Source organism: Scyliorhinus canicula, chromosome 17, assembly GCF_902713615.1.
Source record: "Scyliorhinus canicula chromosome 17, sScyCan1.1, whole genome shotgun sequence".
Lineage (NCBI taxonomy): Eukaryota > Metazoa > Chordata > Chondrichthyes > Carcharhiniformes > Scyliorhinidae > Scyliorhinus > Scyliorhinus canicula.
In genome coordinates this window covers 34,608,011-34,622,728 of record NC_052162.1, presented here as the reverse complement: position 1 = coordinate 34,622,728, position 14,718 = coordinate 34,608,011, and the positions used below count along the sequence as shown (strand labels likewise).

At 46.0% G+C, this 14,718-nt stretch overlaps 1 protein-coding gene across 7 annotated transcripts in view; it reads right to left on the bottom strand.

Annotated features, from left to right (window-relative positions):
• The window catches only part of LOC119952339 (glutamate receptor 3-like), a 492,268-nt gene that overhangs the window by 289,269 nt on the left and 188,281 nt on the right, over positions 1–14,718 (bottom strand). For all 7 annotated transcript variants that reach the window (XR_005457831.1, XM_038776029.1, XM_038776024.1 and 4 more), the window contains exons 4-5: positions 10,272–10,459; positions 5,989–6,042 (exon numbers count right to left, since the gene is read on the bottom strand). Coding sequence is in view for 6 of the 7 variants with exons in the window: in XM_038776029.1 (XP_038631957.1) it covers positions 5,989–6,042; positions 10,272–10,459 (242 nt within the window). In the remaining variant the exon portion in view is untranslated. The remainder of the gene's footprint in view (positions 1–5,988; positions 6,043–10,271; positions 10,460–14,718) is intronic.

The window sequence follows — 14,718 nt, the reverse complement described above, 5'->3', positions numbered from 1 at the left end:
TAGGAAAATGCTTCCAGAAAAGCAACAAGTGCAGCATCTTGGAGAAACCATGACGAAGGAAAGTATCAGCAAAATCTGTGCCAGCCCCATATAAATTAATCAATCATTGAATAGGGCTAATGAGAACTGCTGTAAAACGCACAGTAAAGACAGCATCATGCAGCCTTGGAACCATTTGTTGTTCTGTCTTACACTTGCTGCTGCGAGGAGAATTTCACAAACAGCAGTGGAAAATTCAGCTTCACAATGATTTATCAAAGAAAAACTCACTCCTGCTTTTGCAGCTCCTAAGTCATGTGCTTAAAACTGATTTTGGCAACACAGCCAGTTTTGACATGTGGCAAAAGCTGTGTTCTTTACTGTCTAATTAGAAAAATCTGCACTGTTTTGATTTGCTACATTACCTCAGCTGCTGCTGGTGTTCAGGCAACATTGTACCAAAGGCAATGTATTATTCTTCCCTGGTATGAGGAAGAAAGGGCAATCATTTGCAAGCACCGCATGCATGATTGAGTAGAGACCGTCTAACCAATAACTGACAAAATATCAATCGTGAAATATTTGCAGTGCAGTAAACTGGATAGGATTTCGTCAGGCCTGATTAAAAATCCTCACTGGCATTCTATACTGTACAGCAGCCCTGATGAAAACAAAACTCCAGAAACATTTATTTGCAAATGTCTCTTTCTATAGATTTTCTGAGTTGCTCAGTGAATTGTGAAATTGCCCACCATGGTTATCTCAGGAATTGCCAAGCAGAATGCATTTTCTCGGATAATTTCAGAATGCAGTTGTACTATGATTTATGTTTATAGTAAAGAATGACTTCAGAGGCAGACCCGGATGTAACTGCAGCTAGTGGAGGGCCTCCAACTCGGTTTGAACTTAGCAGCACACTGGATCGAGTTAGAATTAAAAGGTGCTTAGATTTTTTTTTCACTTCTTTCTTTAAACTTTAAATGTTTGACAGTCCTGATGTACCTACCTTTGCTCTTGAGAAACTTTTACTGGCTGGGCTAGATCTTTTACACATGTGTGAGCATTTACAGGGATGTCTCATACCGAGCCAGTCTAATTTGCAACCTGCAGGTGGAATCTTTCACCAATGGGATGTTCCACACCCGCCGAAGTCAATGGACTTTTGAAAAATGAAAAATGAAAATCGCTTATTGTCACGAGTAGGCTTCAATGGTTACTGTGAAAAGCCCCTAGTCGCCACATTCCGGCGCCTGTCCGGGGAGGCTGGTACGGGAATCGAACCGTGCTGCTGGCCTGCTTGGTCTGCTTTAAAAGCCAGCGATTTAGCCGAGTGAGCTAAACCAGCCCCTTTTAAATGGCTCGCCCCATTACCAACCCACCCTCTCCATGATAGGGCCATAGCGTTCAGCCCAGTGTAACTAACGTCCTCTCTAATCTTCCTTTGTTGTATGTGATGTGTTGGGTATGCTGGGTCTCCGAGGACTGCGTTTACCATAGCAGTGAGAGAGACAGGCTTCCAACACTTGAAGAAATGCAACTCTATTTTATTGAACTCTTAACTATTAAACATACTTTAACTGTGGGTTGACACTATGCTGAGTTGACTGGAGACCTGAGGCTAACCTGACCAGACTATCTTACGACCACATGGTGGATGTTCTGGTTGTTGCTCACAGGCTCTGGCTGTCTCAGAGGCTGCATCCCAAGAGCGTGGGAAAACTAGTGCCCTCTGGCTTTATAGTGGTTGTGTCCTGTCTGGTGATTGGCTGCTGTGTTCTGTGTTCATTGGTCATCCTGTGTGTCAATCGATGTCTGTCTGTGCACCATCATATATTTGTGTGTATATTGTGACAGTATGCAGCTGGGCAATTGCACTGCCTGGTCCCTTTAAGATTGTCACATGGACACAAATGTGTGCATTTTAAAAGAAAGGCTGCTGGTTTCTCACCTGCATAGCACATTCCTCATTGCTGCATGGCTGCTCAGCAAAGAGGAAAATGCTAATGCCAGGAACAGGCAGCACAGAGGGAATGTTGAGTTTTGTTTATTGCAGCTATTGGTTTCAGAGCGGCGGTACCGCCTCGGAAGCAATTTTCTTGACAGTGCCCATTTTGCCTATTATCTTTGTCTTCCAGGGGAATGGTGCAATGAAAAACAAAATCAACTCAGGCAAGACGATGAAAGCTGTGAGGAAGAGCAAACAAAATAAAAGACAAGCAAAGTGATGGTGAAACAATTCAGAAACCGCAAATAAATAAACAGAGAGCAAAGTAGAAAAAAGATTCCATGGAATAGAGTTGAGAGAAAAGATGGAGGAGCGGATTTTAGCTCCCTCTATTCCGCTGCAAAGTATGTGTGGCGCACAGGAAAAGATTTGCAAAAGATTTGCTTGATTTTTTTTTTACGGATGTGGGCGTTACTGGCAAAGTCAGCATTCACTCATTGTGTATTAATTGTGGCTTTGAGAAGGTGGTGGTGAGCCGCCTTCTTTAACCACTGCAGTCACTGCAGTGATGGGTAGGGCGTTCCAGGATATTGACTCAGTGACAATAAAGGAACGGCAATATCCTTCCAAGTCAGGACGGTGTTTGCATTGGAGGTGAACTTGGAGGTTTTGTTCTTTCTACGTGACTGCTGCTCTTCTCCTTCTAGATGGAAGAGGTTACAGGTTTGCAATGTGTTACTGCAGAAACTTTGGCAAGGCACTGCAATGCACCTTACAGATGATATATACTGTGGCCATGATGCACCAGTGCCAGGGGATATGGACACTAAAGGTGGCGGATGGGCTGACAATCTAGCAGGCTGCTTTAACCTGGATGGTGTCAAATGCTTTTGAGTATTGTCCGAGCTGCACTCATCGAGGCAAGTGGAAAGTATTTTGTCACACTCCTCGGGTGCGATTCTCCCTTCTGGGGACTAAGTCCCCACGCTGGTGGGAAAACCGGAGCCAACGACTCCGGCATCAACGGTCCCCCAAGGTGAGGAATTCTCACCTTTCTAGCGGGCTAGGTGGACGCCGGAGGGGTTGGCGCTGCTCCAGCCAGCACCGAAGGGCCGGCGCGAGTTCACGCATGCGCGGAACGGCTAGCGTGATCTCGCGCATGAGCAGAATGGCCGGCGTGATCTCGCGCATGCACGGAAAGGCCACCGTGATTCCGCACATGCGCAGACCGGCTGGCGTATTTTCGCGCCTGTGTGGGGGGTTCTCTTCTCCGCGCCGGCCCCCGCAATATGGCAGAGCCCTACAAGGGCTCGCGCGAAAGAAAGAAGTGCCTCCAGGGAACAAGCCCGCCCGCAGATTGGTGGGCACCGATCGCGGGCCAGGCCACCATGGGGTCCCCCACCCCGAGGACCGCCCCCGCATACTCACCTGCCAGGTCCCACTGTGTGTAAGGTGAGTAATTTATGCCGGCGGGACTGGCCAAAAATGGACGGGGGCCTGGAAAATTGGCGGAATCCCGCTGCCGCCCAAAAAACAGTGCCGGAGAATATAGCAGCTGGCGATGGGGCGGCGGGGCGGGATTCGCGTCTCCCTCTGGGGATTCTCCGACCCGGCGGAAGGTCGGAGAATCCCGGCCATTATTTGTGTCTTGTAGATGCCAGTCAGGATTTTGGAATCAGAAGGCACTTCATTGAATATTTTTAAGGCAGAGTTAGATAGGTTCTTGTTAGGTAAGGGAATCAATGGTTATCGGTGATAAATAGGAATGTGGGACTCAAAACACAAACAGATTAGCCATCAACTTATTGAATGGAGTAGCATGCTCGAGGGGTCGAATGGCCTAACTCTGCTCCTATTTCATATGTTATTAACCACAAAATCCCCAGACTCTGACCTAGCCTTGTAGCAACAGTATTTATGAGCCTGATCCTGGTCAATGGTGACCCCCAGGATGTTGATGGCGAGGGATTCAGCGATAGTAATGAGTATCAGGGTAGTTGGCTGAATTCTCCTGTTAAATATGGTTATTGCCTGATACTTATGTGATGCAAATGTCACTTGTAATGTATAAGTACACGCCCGGATGTAGTCCTGTTCTTACTACATGTGAGCGCGAACTGCTTCATTATTTGAGGTGTGCGTTGAGTCAATTTTGTAGTTTCCACTTTCCTGGTCCTTCATGTCTCCTCTTCACCATGTATACACCTCCATCCCCCACTAGGATGGCCCTGTCCCTCCGCTTCTTCCGTGAACTGAGGCCCAAACACTCCTTCCAGCACACACTTCTCTATTCTAACAGTCAACAATCCAACCTTTACCTCACTCATTTCCTCCAAATAAAGTTGTTGCTATGGGTACCCACATGGTACCTCACTGTCTGGGCCTTATGTGGGATGTCCTCCTGAGACCGTCACTTTTCTTTCTGTTAAATTGATGACACCATTTACTGCTCTCATCCCAGGAAAATGTCAGGAAAAGTAGGCTTACATTTACACTGCAATGAATTTACTGTGAAAATCCCCTCGTTGCCACACTCCGGCGCCTGTTCGGGTACACTGAAGGAGAATTCAGAATGTCCAATTCACCTAATAAGCACGTCTTTCGGGACTTGCACCCGGACGAAACCCATGCAGACACTGGAAGAATATACAGACTCTGCACAGACAGTGACCCAAGTGGAAATCGAACCTGGAACCCTGGCGAAGTGAAGCAACAGTGTTGACTATTGTGCTACTGCCCATATATATTTGTCTAAATATAGATCGTTTTTTGAAGAATAAAGGGATTAAGGGTTATGGTGTTCGGGCCGGAAAGTGGAGCTGAGTCCACAAAAGATCTCATTGAATGGCGGAGCAGGCTCGAGGGGCCAGCTGGCCTACTCCTGCTCCTAGTTCTTATGTTCTTATGTCCTTATGCCACAACTTATCAATTAGGGGGTCACCAAACCTCTAGCACCCCACCTCATGAGGACAGGGCACTCCAAGGCACCAATCCCCAGCATGGGCAAGATGCCACCTAGCCACCATGACACTGCCAACCTGACAGTGCCTCTGTCAGCCTGGCAGTGCCACCTAAGCATCCTGGCATTGTCTGATTTTTAGACCCATAACAAGCCTCTCGTGAGATTTACCAGCCTCGTTGCGTCCTGAGTGGGGCGCGATAAGGCTGTTAGATTGCGCCCTTTGGTTCTCTTAGCACAGATGCTGCCAGATCTGCTGAGTTATTGCAGCATTTCCAGTTCTTGTTTCTGATTTCTTGTCATGGGAGACAGTGGTATAGTGGCAATGTCACTGAGCTAGTAATCCCGAGACCCAGGTCCATGCTCGAAGTGACATGGGTTCAAATCTCACCACAGCAGCTGGGGGAATTTAAGTTTAATTAATAAATCTGGAATTGAGGGCTACTCTCAGTAATGGTGACCATGAAACTATAATTGATTGTTGTCAAAATCAATCTGGCTCACTAATGAACATTGGGGAAGGAAATCTGCCATACTTACCTGGTCTGGCCTACTCCAGACCCACAGCAATGGTTGGATGTTAACTGCCCTCTGAAATGGCTGAACAAGTCACCCAGTAAGGGCAATTAGCAATGGGCAATGAACGCTGGTCTTGCCAGTGACACCCAGATCCCATGAAAGAATAAAGGGAGAAGAAATTCTCGTATCCGCAGTATTTTGGTTTTGGGTAGTATAACGTGGTTTGGTGAGATTTGGTGCAGAGTAAAGTTCTCTTCACTCTTCTCTGACTGACTATGTACCCATAGAAGCAGGCCCTCTGCTACACGAAGGCAACATTTTTCACACCTTACATAACTTAGTATATGGTCTGTTTGCTTGACGATTGATGTCAGTTAAGTGCTGTGGGACAATAATCACTTGGCACTGAATTCTGAGTTCCAAAATTAACTTTAATTGGACCGTCCCAGGAAACTGCCCATTAGTCTCGGTGAGAGGTGGACTCCGAGGTGAAAGTTCAATTTCAAACTCATGTACCATTTAGCTATCCTCTGGCTCTGCCTTGCCAAATATCCATCATTCAATCACCCACAAAGGAAACACTTACCAGAGTAGCCAACATGTAGTGGTAACCTCGGATGTTCTTGCCAACATTTACTGCCTGTTTCAGAAAAGAAAAGAGAAGCTTGTGAAAATGTTTGAACAAATGTGAAAGTGCACACGCACGACAAATGTTTTCGGCAACACAATGCCACAGGAGTATTATTCTGGTGAATCAGGGCTGTACAAGGTCTCCCAAGGCCAATATTTCTTTCATTCGGGTTAGTTCCAAAAATTGAATGCAGTGCATCAGATGAAATCTGACCAAGACCCGATACAAATGATGCATAACCTTTTCACATTTATCTCAAATCCAGCTTCACAGAAAGGTCACAAATTCATTAGGTTTATACTTTACTTTTTGTCTTGATGCACTAGCTTTGACTCGATGCACCCCTTTTTAGTGATTTGTGTACATTTGCCGTTGCACCTCTTTGCGCCTCACGGTTCCTTGCCTTGCACCATTAAGAAACTAGTCTGATTCAGATTTCATGACGCCACACTAGCAACATCAAACTTCAACTGCCACAGTTTTGCTTATCCACTATGTCCCCTTGTAATTTCCTGCTTCTGTCGCCACAGCATGCTATATTTCTTACCTGAGTGCAATCTACAAACTTGAATATACAATTTTGGGGGTAAAAAGGGCACAATGCACACAGATTTAGCAGTGGGGTGGCCTGCACCCAATCTACCCAGGCAATTATCCCACAGCTGAATTATTTAGACCCATTTCTTTTGGGTATCCCAGGCAGACAATTTCAATAGATATAAGACCCTTATATATGTCAATGAGCAGCCGACTGCATGTTGAAGGACTTCTCTATGCATTAGTGTCTGACAAATGGAACAGGTTACTGGCTGTTTGCTCGGAATTAAATGGCTCTTGTGAACGCTAATTAAAAATACATGTTGTCAAAACTTCCTTTTAAAACTCTTTTTGGTGGAGCAGGTGTGCTCCAGTCGTCATGGTTGCCCCACCATCCTGTTTTCCATTCCAGCCTCCTCCCGGGACCTACTGGGCTGCGGTTAGTAAGACAAGTGGCCCAATATTCAGCGTGTTTAATGCACGATCTGACTATAATTGTCCAACAGGCATAAAATTTGAATGAGGGGCGAGATTCTCCGACACCCCGCTCCGACGCCGACTGCTGAATTCTCTGGCCCGGTTTTCGGGCGGGGATCACGACGCGCTGGTCGGGGGCTGTTGGCAGTGATTCTCCGGGCCTCGATGTGCCGAGCGGCCGCCCTTTTTTGGCCAGTCCCGCCGGCGTGAAATGAACATTATCCATCCTTGCGGGACCTGGCTTGGAGGGCGGCTACCGGAGTCTTCGGGGGGGTGGAGGTGGATCCAGCCATGGTGGGGGGGAGGGGGGAGCACGGCGGCCTGGCCCACAATCGGGACCCACCAATCTGCAGCCGTCTGTGCCATGGGGACACTTTTTCCTTCTGCGCCGGCGTCTGTAAGGCTCCGCCATGGCCGGCGCGGAGAAGAAACCTCCTGCGCCGGTGCAGGAAACACGCGGCGGTTCTGCGCATGCGCCAACTCGCGCTGGCCCACGGCGGCCCTTCGATGCCGGTTGGTGTGGCGCCAACCCCGCCGCCGCCGGCCTAGCCCCCGGAAGTGCGGAGGATTCCGCAACTTCTGGGTGGCTCGACGCCGGACTTGTTCACACCGCTCTTGGCATCGGGCCGTCCCGCCAATTGGGGGAGAATCCCGGCTGAGGCCTGAGGGCCAATTTCAAGTTGATATCAGGCCTCTTGGTTCAAGTGTGCCAGACTGCACCCTATCCCTACCTTCCTTGATCCATGTCATTAATTCTATGTAGTTAAAAGCTGTGAACTTAATAATGAGGTCTTTGGAAATCATTATTTGCCAACTTCCACCAATTAGAGTATGTGTCCCATAACCCTAGCTTCTGTCTCTTTCCTTCCAACCAATTAGAAACCCATTGCTCAAGGTTATTTCCAATTCTGTGCATTTCCATTTTTGCTATTAATCTCTTGTGTGAAACTATATTGGATGAACTCCAGCAATCTCTGTGGACACCATCCATTGGTGATCTGCTGTTCTAGGAAAATCCTCAAAAAATGGACTGGATTAATTCTTGATTTACCTCAATTCCTGCCTTTTATTTTCCAATTTGATCGTGCCCTGCGCTGTGATACTTGGCCTTTTACGCTTGGTTTACTCACTTTAAAATAAAATCACTTGCTAGGAAAGTAGGAATGGAGTGGGAGAATTTGAGTTACAGAAGTATGGCTTCTCTGGAAACATATCTCCAAAATCGAGACGAAGTTTCAATGTTTCCAATGTTTTAAAGCCCGATTCCTGCCAAGTAATCAGGGATCATAGAATCATAGAATTTACAATGCAGAAGGAAGCCATTCGGCCCATCGAGTCTGCACCAACCCTTGGAAAGAGCACCCTGCTTAAGCCCATACCGCCACCCTATCCCCGTAAGCCAGTAACCCCACCAAATCTTTTTTTTGGACACTAAGGGGCAATTTATCATGGCCAATCCACCTGACGTGCGGATCTTTGGACTGTGGGAAGAAACCTGAGCACCCGGAGGAAACCCAAGCAGACACGGGGATAATGTACAAAGTCCACACAGACAGTCACTCGGAATTGAACCTGGGACCCTAGAGCTGTGAGGCAGCAGGCCTAATCACTGTGCCACATTGGGGCAGCAGGGTAGCACAGTGGTTAGCACTGCTGCCAGAAGGGATGCAGAAAGTCACCCTGCTTTTACCATCCTTTTATGTCTCTCCCTATTTTATTCTATGGGCCTTTTATCCTAGTGGCTGCCAACTAATACATATACATAGATACATAGAACATACAGTGCAGAACGAAGCCATTCGGCCCATCGAGTCTGCACCGACCCACTTAAGCCCTCACTTCCACCCTATCCCCGTAACCCAATAACCCCTCCTAACCTTTTTAGTCACTAAGGGCAATTTATCATGGCCAATCCACCTAACCTGCACATCTTTGGACTGTGGGAGGAAACTGGAGCACCCGGTGGAAACCCACGCAGACACGGGGAGAACGTGCAGACTCCGCACAGACAGTGACCCAGCAGGGAATCGAACCTGGGACCCTGGCGCTGTGAAGCCACAGTGCTAATCACTTGTGCTACATCCCCCCATTTTCTTGTTCTTTTTTCCTATCCCTTGATCTAACAGCATCAACCTTTTTCTATGGTAAAGCCCCAAACCCTTTCATGTGACACTTGAATAATGTAATTTCTCTCAATGTTCAGCATCGATGGTCTTTTCTGCCAGATTCAAAGATAGTCTATTGATCATGCGTTTTGCTCACTTAATTCTTTAACATGTGTCATTAGTAATGTCTGAACCATTTTTGGATGCATTGAAAAAATTCTTCAACACACTACAAAATACAATTTCTTGTGAATGTAGCTCAATATAAGACAGCATACATTGCTTCAAATATATTCAAGTGGAAGGAACTCAAGTTCTACAGCTTTGGGTAAGATTAATGATAATTATGGCATTGAAAGATGTTTTTTCTGACATAACTGTTACGTTATACTTTGTCATCGGCACCACAAAGGGATTTTAATTCCACCTGCAACAAGTCTGACTGTCGGTGCTGCTCCGATTTTAAAAGCAACTTCAGGCACCAGACTGCCTCCAAGCAGCGATATCCTTCTCCCTTTTGAGTTTGCTGCACAATTACACTTTTCACTCACTTTTACTTAAGGCCTTAGTGCACCTCTGCTGCTCTTCTACTGATCTGAGGAGCTAACCATCTGATCAGATCTTATCAATGAAGCAAAGGAAGTAATCAATCCAAGTGATGCAGTGGGTTCACACCAGCCTGCGTATAGAGAGACTTATTTCTACTTTAAGAGCTGCAGTGAAAAGCAGGATGGAAGTAGATGTAAGTAACACATTATGACCACGGCTATAAACCTTGTGAGTTGACCTTCAAAACCACATTATTCAATTGAGCTCACAATCTTCCACAACCAGCAGCACCAACACTAATGCTATTAGAGTGATCCTCTTATAGTGTGCATTTGAAGCAGGAACTGGAAGGGAGCAGGATTACAGGTTTCTTGCAGAGTAAATTGGACATTATCAGTAGGTAGTCCGTTGGGGATGTGAGGATGGATGTGGCTTTGCATTAGAACAGAAAGGCCTGCTATTGCATTACCAACACTAGGTTTAACAGGATCACAGTGCCACTACAGCAAGTACAAAGTAATCATTTATTTATTTTTTTGTTGAAGAAGATATTACACAAATAGCAGTTACCTGATCCAAAATAGCATTCAGTCTGTTTAGTTCACAGTCTATTAAGTATCTTCTTTCTTGTCGTTTGTCCATTTCCTCGAAGATTCTCCTGTACTCTATCACATCAGTGATGCTTCCAACTGATTTTGCTGTGACTTGCCAGTTATTCTGAACGGCAGCTTCCATGATTACCTGAAGGATGGAATACCCTGACAAAGGAAAAGAAGCACAAATTTGAGGAAGAAGTTCTGAATTATTTCTTTAAAGAAAAAATGGATTTTGTACAGACTGTTATTTGGCAGAATCAATGCTTTCCAGGTGTTTCTGTTGGGCAACTAGGAACTGAGGAACATCTTGTTTATAAGGTCAAATGCACTGCTTTTGTAGAAGAGCTTTATTTCAGGTTTGTGCTACACACCACTGACCCAAAGTTCTTGTCGGTCATAAAGCGTACTATGTAATGAAAAGCAAAGCCTGGTCTTTCCACTGGATTTAAGCCCAGTGATATGCATCATCGAGGCAAAAGCCAATTACATGCTTAACAGATCACAGAAATTTGGGCATAAGTAAGTTACATTCATTGCTACTTTATGTCGAAGTCTCCTCAATCTTTCATGGCCGTCCATCATATCCTTCAGCCTGAACGAATTACCACCTTCAAAACTGACCATGCCGACAACTCTGAAATGTGAGCATCTTCCAACTGAGCTTGTTCAGACGTTCTCTCAACACTGTGACTACAGTTTTATGTTATAAATCCTTGTAGGGGGAAAAGGAAATTCAGCACTGAGCAAGCTCTACTACCTCTGCCCCACCTGGGAGTAGCCTGCATTTTCATTTGATGTCAATTAGGAGGACTGTCAGTTTTATGACAGGTAAACTGACACTCTGGACTGTGACAGCTATATCAAGTCAGGAGCTGGTGCAGCAGTAATGTTGTGACACCACGTGGAAATGAAGTTGATTGGCAGGCAGCATTTATGCTACTAATATGAGCCTCGATTTGGTTTTTGTTGCAACATTCTGGCCAGTTATTATAAGGTCGTACTTTTTAAAAATCTGGATTGCAATGAATAAAGTGCATTTTCTTACTGCTTTGCTGAGTAATTGAGAATATTTTTTAAAGTTAATGGGCGGGACTCTCCGTCCCGGACACCCGGATCGCGTTCCACAATGGGACGGGCGTCGGGGCAAAATCGGGATGGACGCCGGGTGCCGACCTGATCACGAGCTCCGACCCCCAACTGCTGGCAGGAACGAGGTTCATGCCGCTTGCCAGGGGGAGCATGTAAATAAATTCAAATGAGTCCCAATGACTCAATTGCATACATTCAACAGGCCCAACACCCTATGGGAGGGCCCTCTGAAAGGGCACCTTGGCAGTGCCATGTTGGCACCCAGGTGGCACTGCCAGGGTGCCAGACTGGCACCAGCGGTGCCAGGGTGTCACCCTGCCAAGAGGGCATGCACCTGGGAGCTTTCAATCCCCTGGGAGACCCCCACGAGTGCTGTTTCGTCTGATCCGCGTTTCTGGAGACCAGTACTGAACGGCACTTGCCAGAGGTCTCTGAGGCGAAAGGGATTGATCCCACACCTCGGGGAACTCGTAACTTTGCACCTTAAAGTGATACCAGCTGTCTTACTTTAATATGCAGATTTACTAAAAAGTGATCCCGCTCTTAATGAGTCTAATTTACACTGCAACATCTCGTGAGATTGCGTTAGATCTCGCGAGGCGTTGCGAGCCTGGTAGATCCCGGGAGCGGAGTCTCCCGGCTTCTATCGGCCTGGCGACACTGTGGCAAGCTGCTTTTCGGGCACAGCGTGGCTATTCGATTGTGCCTAATTGCTCTTCGAAAGAAAATAATGGCATGTGCAACTCTTGTCATCCCTTATTAAAGTATAACTCTATCTCTCACATTTTCTGATTGCCAAGACACACACAGATGTACCAAAATAACAATAATTTATGCAATTATAATGCAGGCAGTTCCGAGCAATAATACATGCAAGTACAACTGGATCATAACCATATTAGTATAAATATGCAATAATTATAAAACGGGGCACAGGCAGCCAAAACCCCAATCCAGCAGCTATAAATTAATGATAATTGCTGCTTGCACACAGCAATGTCACAAAATTAATATTGGAATTTAATGTTACATTCTACTGCTATCCCATCCCTCGGTTCCTTTGCTATTCCATCCTACTGAAAACACAGGCCCCCAATCTCCATGGGCAAACTTAACTAGTGGATGAGCACAACTGTCACCCTCTCCTTACAGAGACAAGGGGTGGAATTTTTCCAGACAAGAGAGGCGGGTATGGGTGCATGGGGTGAGTTAAATCTACAAAACTTGATGCCAGGTCAGTATCCCCACACCATCATGCCCTCTTCGGGATTTCGCCCGGCCAGGTTCTCAGGAGAGTAGGAAAACCACTCATCAAGCAGATGAGTGCCGGTTTGACCTTCAATTCTGGATTTAACGATCAGGGCACCAGTCTCCTGACAAGTCAGCACCTCACCAGGATCACGGAAGGCAAGCGGGACAGCTGCTTTAGTGAGATTGACAGTCTGTAAAGGCTTTGGTCAGTTACAGTGAAGAGCTCCAGCCACGATCAAGTGAAAGGCTGCTGCTCAAAGCATTTATTTTTGCAGTGCTATCACTGCTTGACAGATAATAGTCAACTCCTTGGAAGAAACTGCAGTGCTGGTGTGCTGCCAGGTACATAGTCTATAAATCCCAACGGTTGACTGACCGAGTCAAACAACATGTTCCTCTGTTTGTTCATATCAGACATGTACTCAACCAGCCCATGCTGTAAAACCCGAAACAAAATGTCTACTGTCAGATGTGATTCCCCAACTGGGCAGCACTTGCTGAACAATCCTGAGTGCACTGATAGCTATGCGAACAGCCAATTTAAGATAACCAATCGAGCTCCTAATGTGGCTCATTTACAGTTGCTAGAAGCAACTTACATACCTACACAGGGACCTGTTTCTCGGCAAACAAAAGGAAAGTGTTCACCTTCTATAGATTAACCCAGAAGCATGGGGAGTCTATAATTCTCTGTTGCTTTCTCCATGGCAGTGCCTCAGGTAATCAGAATAAACTTGCCAACTAATCTTTTCTCCCGTAGTATATATTGCTGGGATTGTTTGAAGTTTGGCAGTCTTGCCTTTTGTCTGATGAATGCAAGATGAAAAGCTTTAGCAAGATGTCTCTCTCTTCAGAAATATGCAGGAGAATGTCAATAAAGTCAGAGTGCGAGGGTGTGCCTCAGAAAGTGCTGTGCCTCTCTCCTGTTTTTGCCTTCCTGATGTCCTGGATCCTCCAGGACGGACTACCACTCAATCTGTCTCCAACATCCTACAGGTGGAGAATTCAAAATCCTAGCCATTCCCTTATGTTGTCTCTAGTTCCTTTGCCAATCAACACCCTGGGATAATCATTGACCTGAAACTGAACTGGATCAGCCACATAAATATTGTGGCTACAAGAGCAGGTCAAAGGTTGAAAATTTTGCAGCAAGTAACTTACCTCCTGACTCCCCAAAGCCAGTCCACCATCTACAAGGCACAATTCAGGAATGAGATGGAATACTCTCCATTTACCTGGATGAGTGCAGCTCCAACAACACTCAAACATCTCAACACCATCCAAGACCAAGGTGCCCACTTGATCACCACCCTATTCACCTCCATCAACATTCATTGATAAGAACTAGGAGTAAGCCATCTGGCCCCTCGAGCCTGCACCATTCAATAAAATTATGGCTGATCTTTTTGTTGACTCAGCACCAGTTACCTGCCAGCTCACCATAACCTTTAATTCCTTTACTCTTCAAAAATCTATCTATCTTTGCCTTAAAACATTCAATGAGGGAGATTCAACTGCTTCACTAGAATTTCACAGATTCACAACCCTTTGGGTGAAGAAGGTCCTCCCAACTCAGTCTTAAAACTGCTTCCCCTTATTTTGAGGCTATGTCCCCTAGTTTTATTTTCACCCGCCAGTTAAAATTACCTCCCTGCTTCTATCTTATCTAGTCTTTTCATAATTTTAGAAGTTTCTTTAAGGTCCCCCATCTTTCTTCTAAATTCCAATGAGTATAGTCCCAGTCTACTCAGTCTCTCCTCATAAACCAATCCTTTAATCTCCAGAATCAACCTAGTGAATCTCCTCTGCACCCTCTCCAATGCCAGTACATCCTTTCTCAAGTAAGGAGACCAAAACTGTACACAGTTCTCCAGGCATGGCCTCACGGACACCCTATACAGCTGTAACATAACCTCCCTGCTTTTACACTCCATTGCTCTAGCAATGAAGGTCAAAATTCCATTTGCCTTCTTAATCACCTGCTGCACCTGCAAACCACCATTTGCAACTCCTGCACAAGGGCACCCAGGTCCCTCTGCCCACCAGCATGCTGCAATTTTTTACCATTTAAATAATAGTCC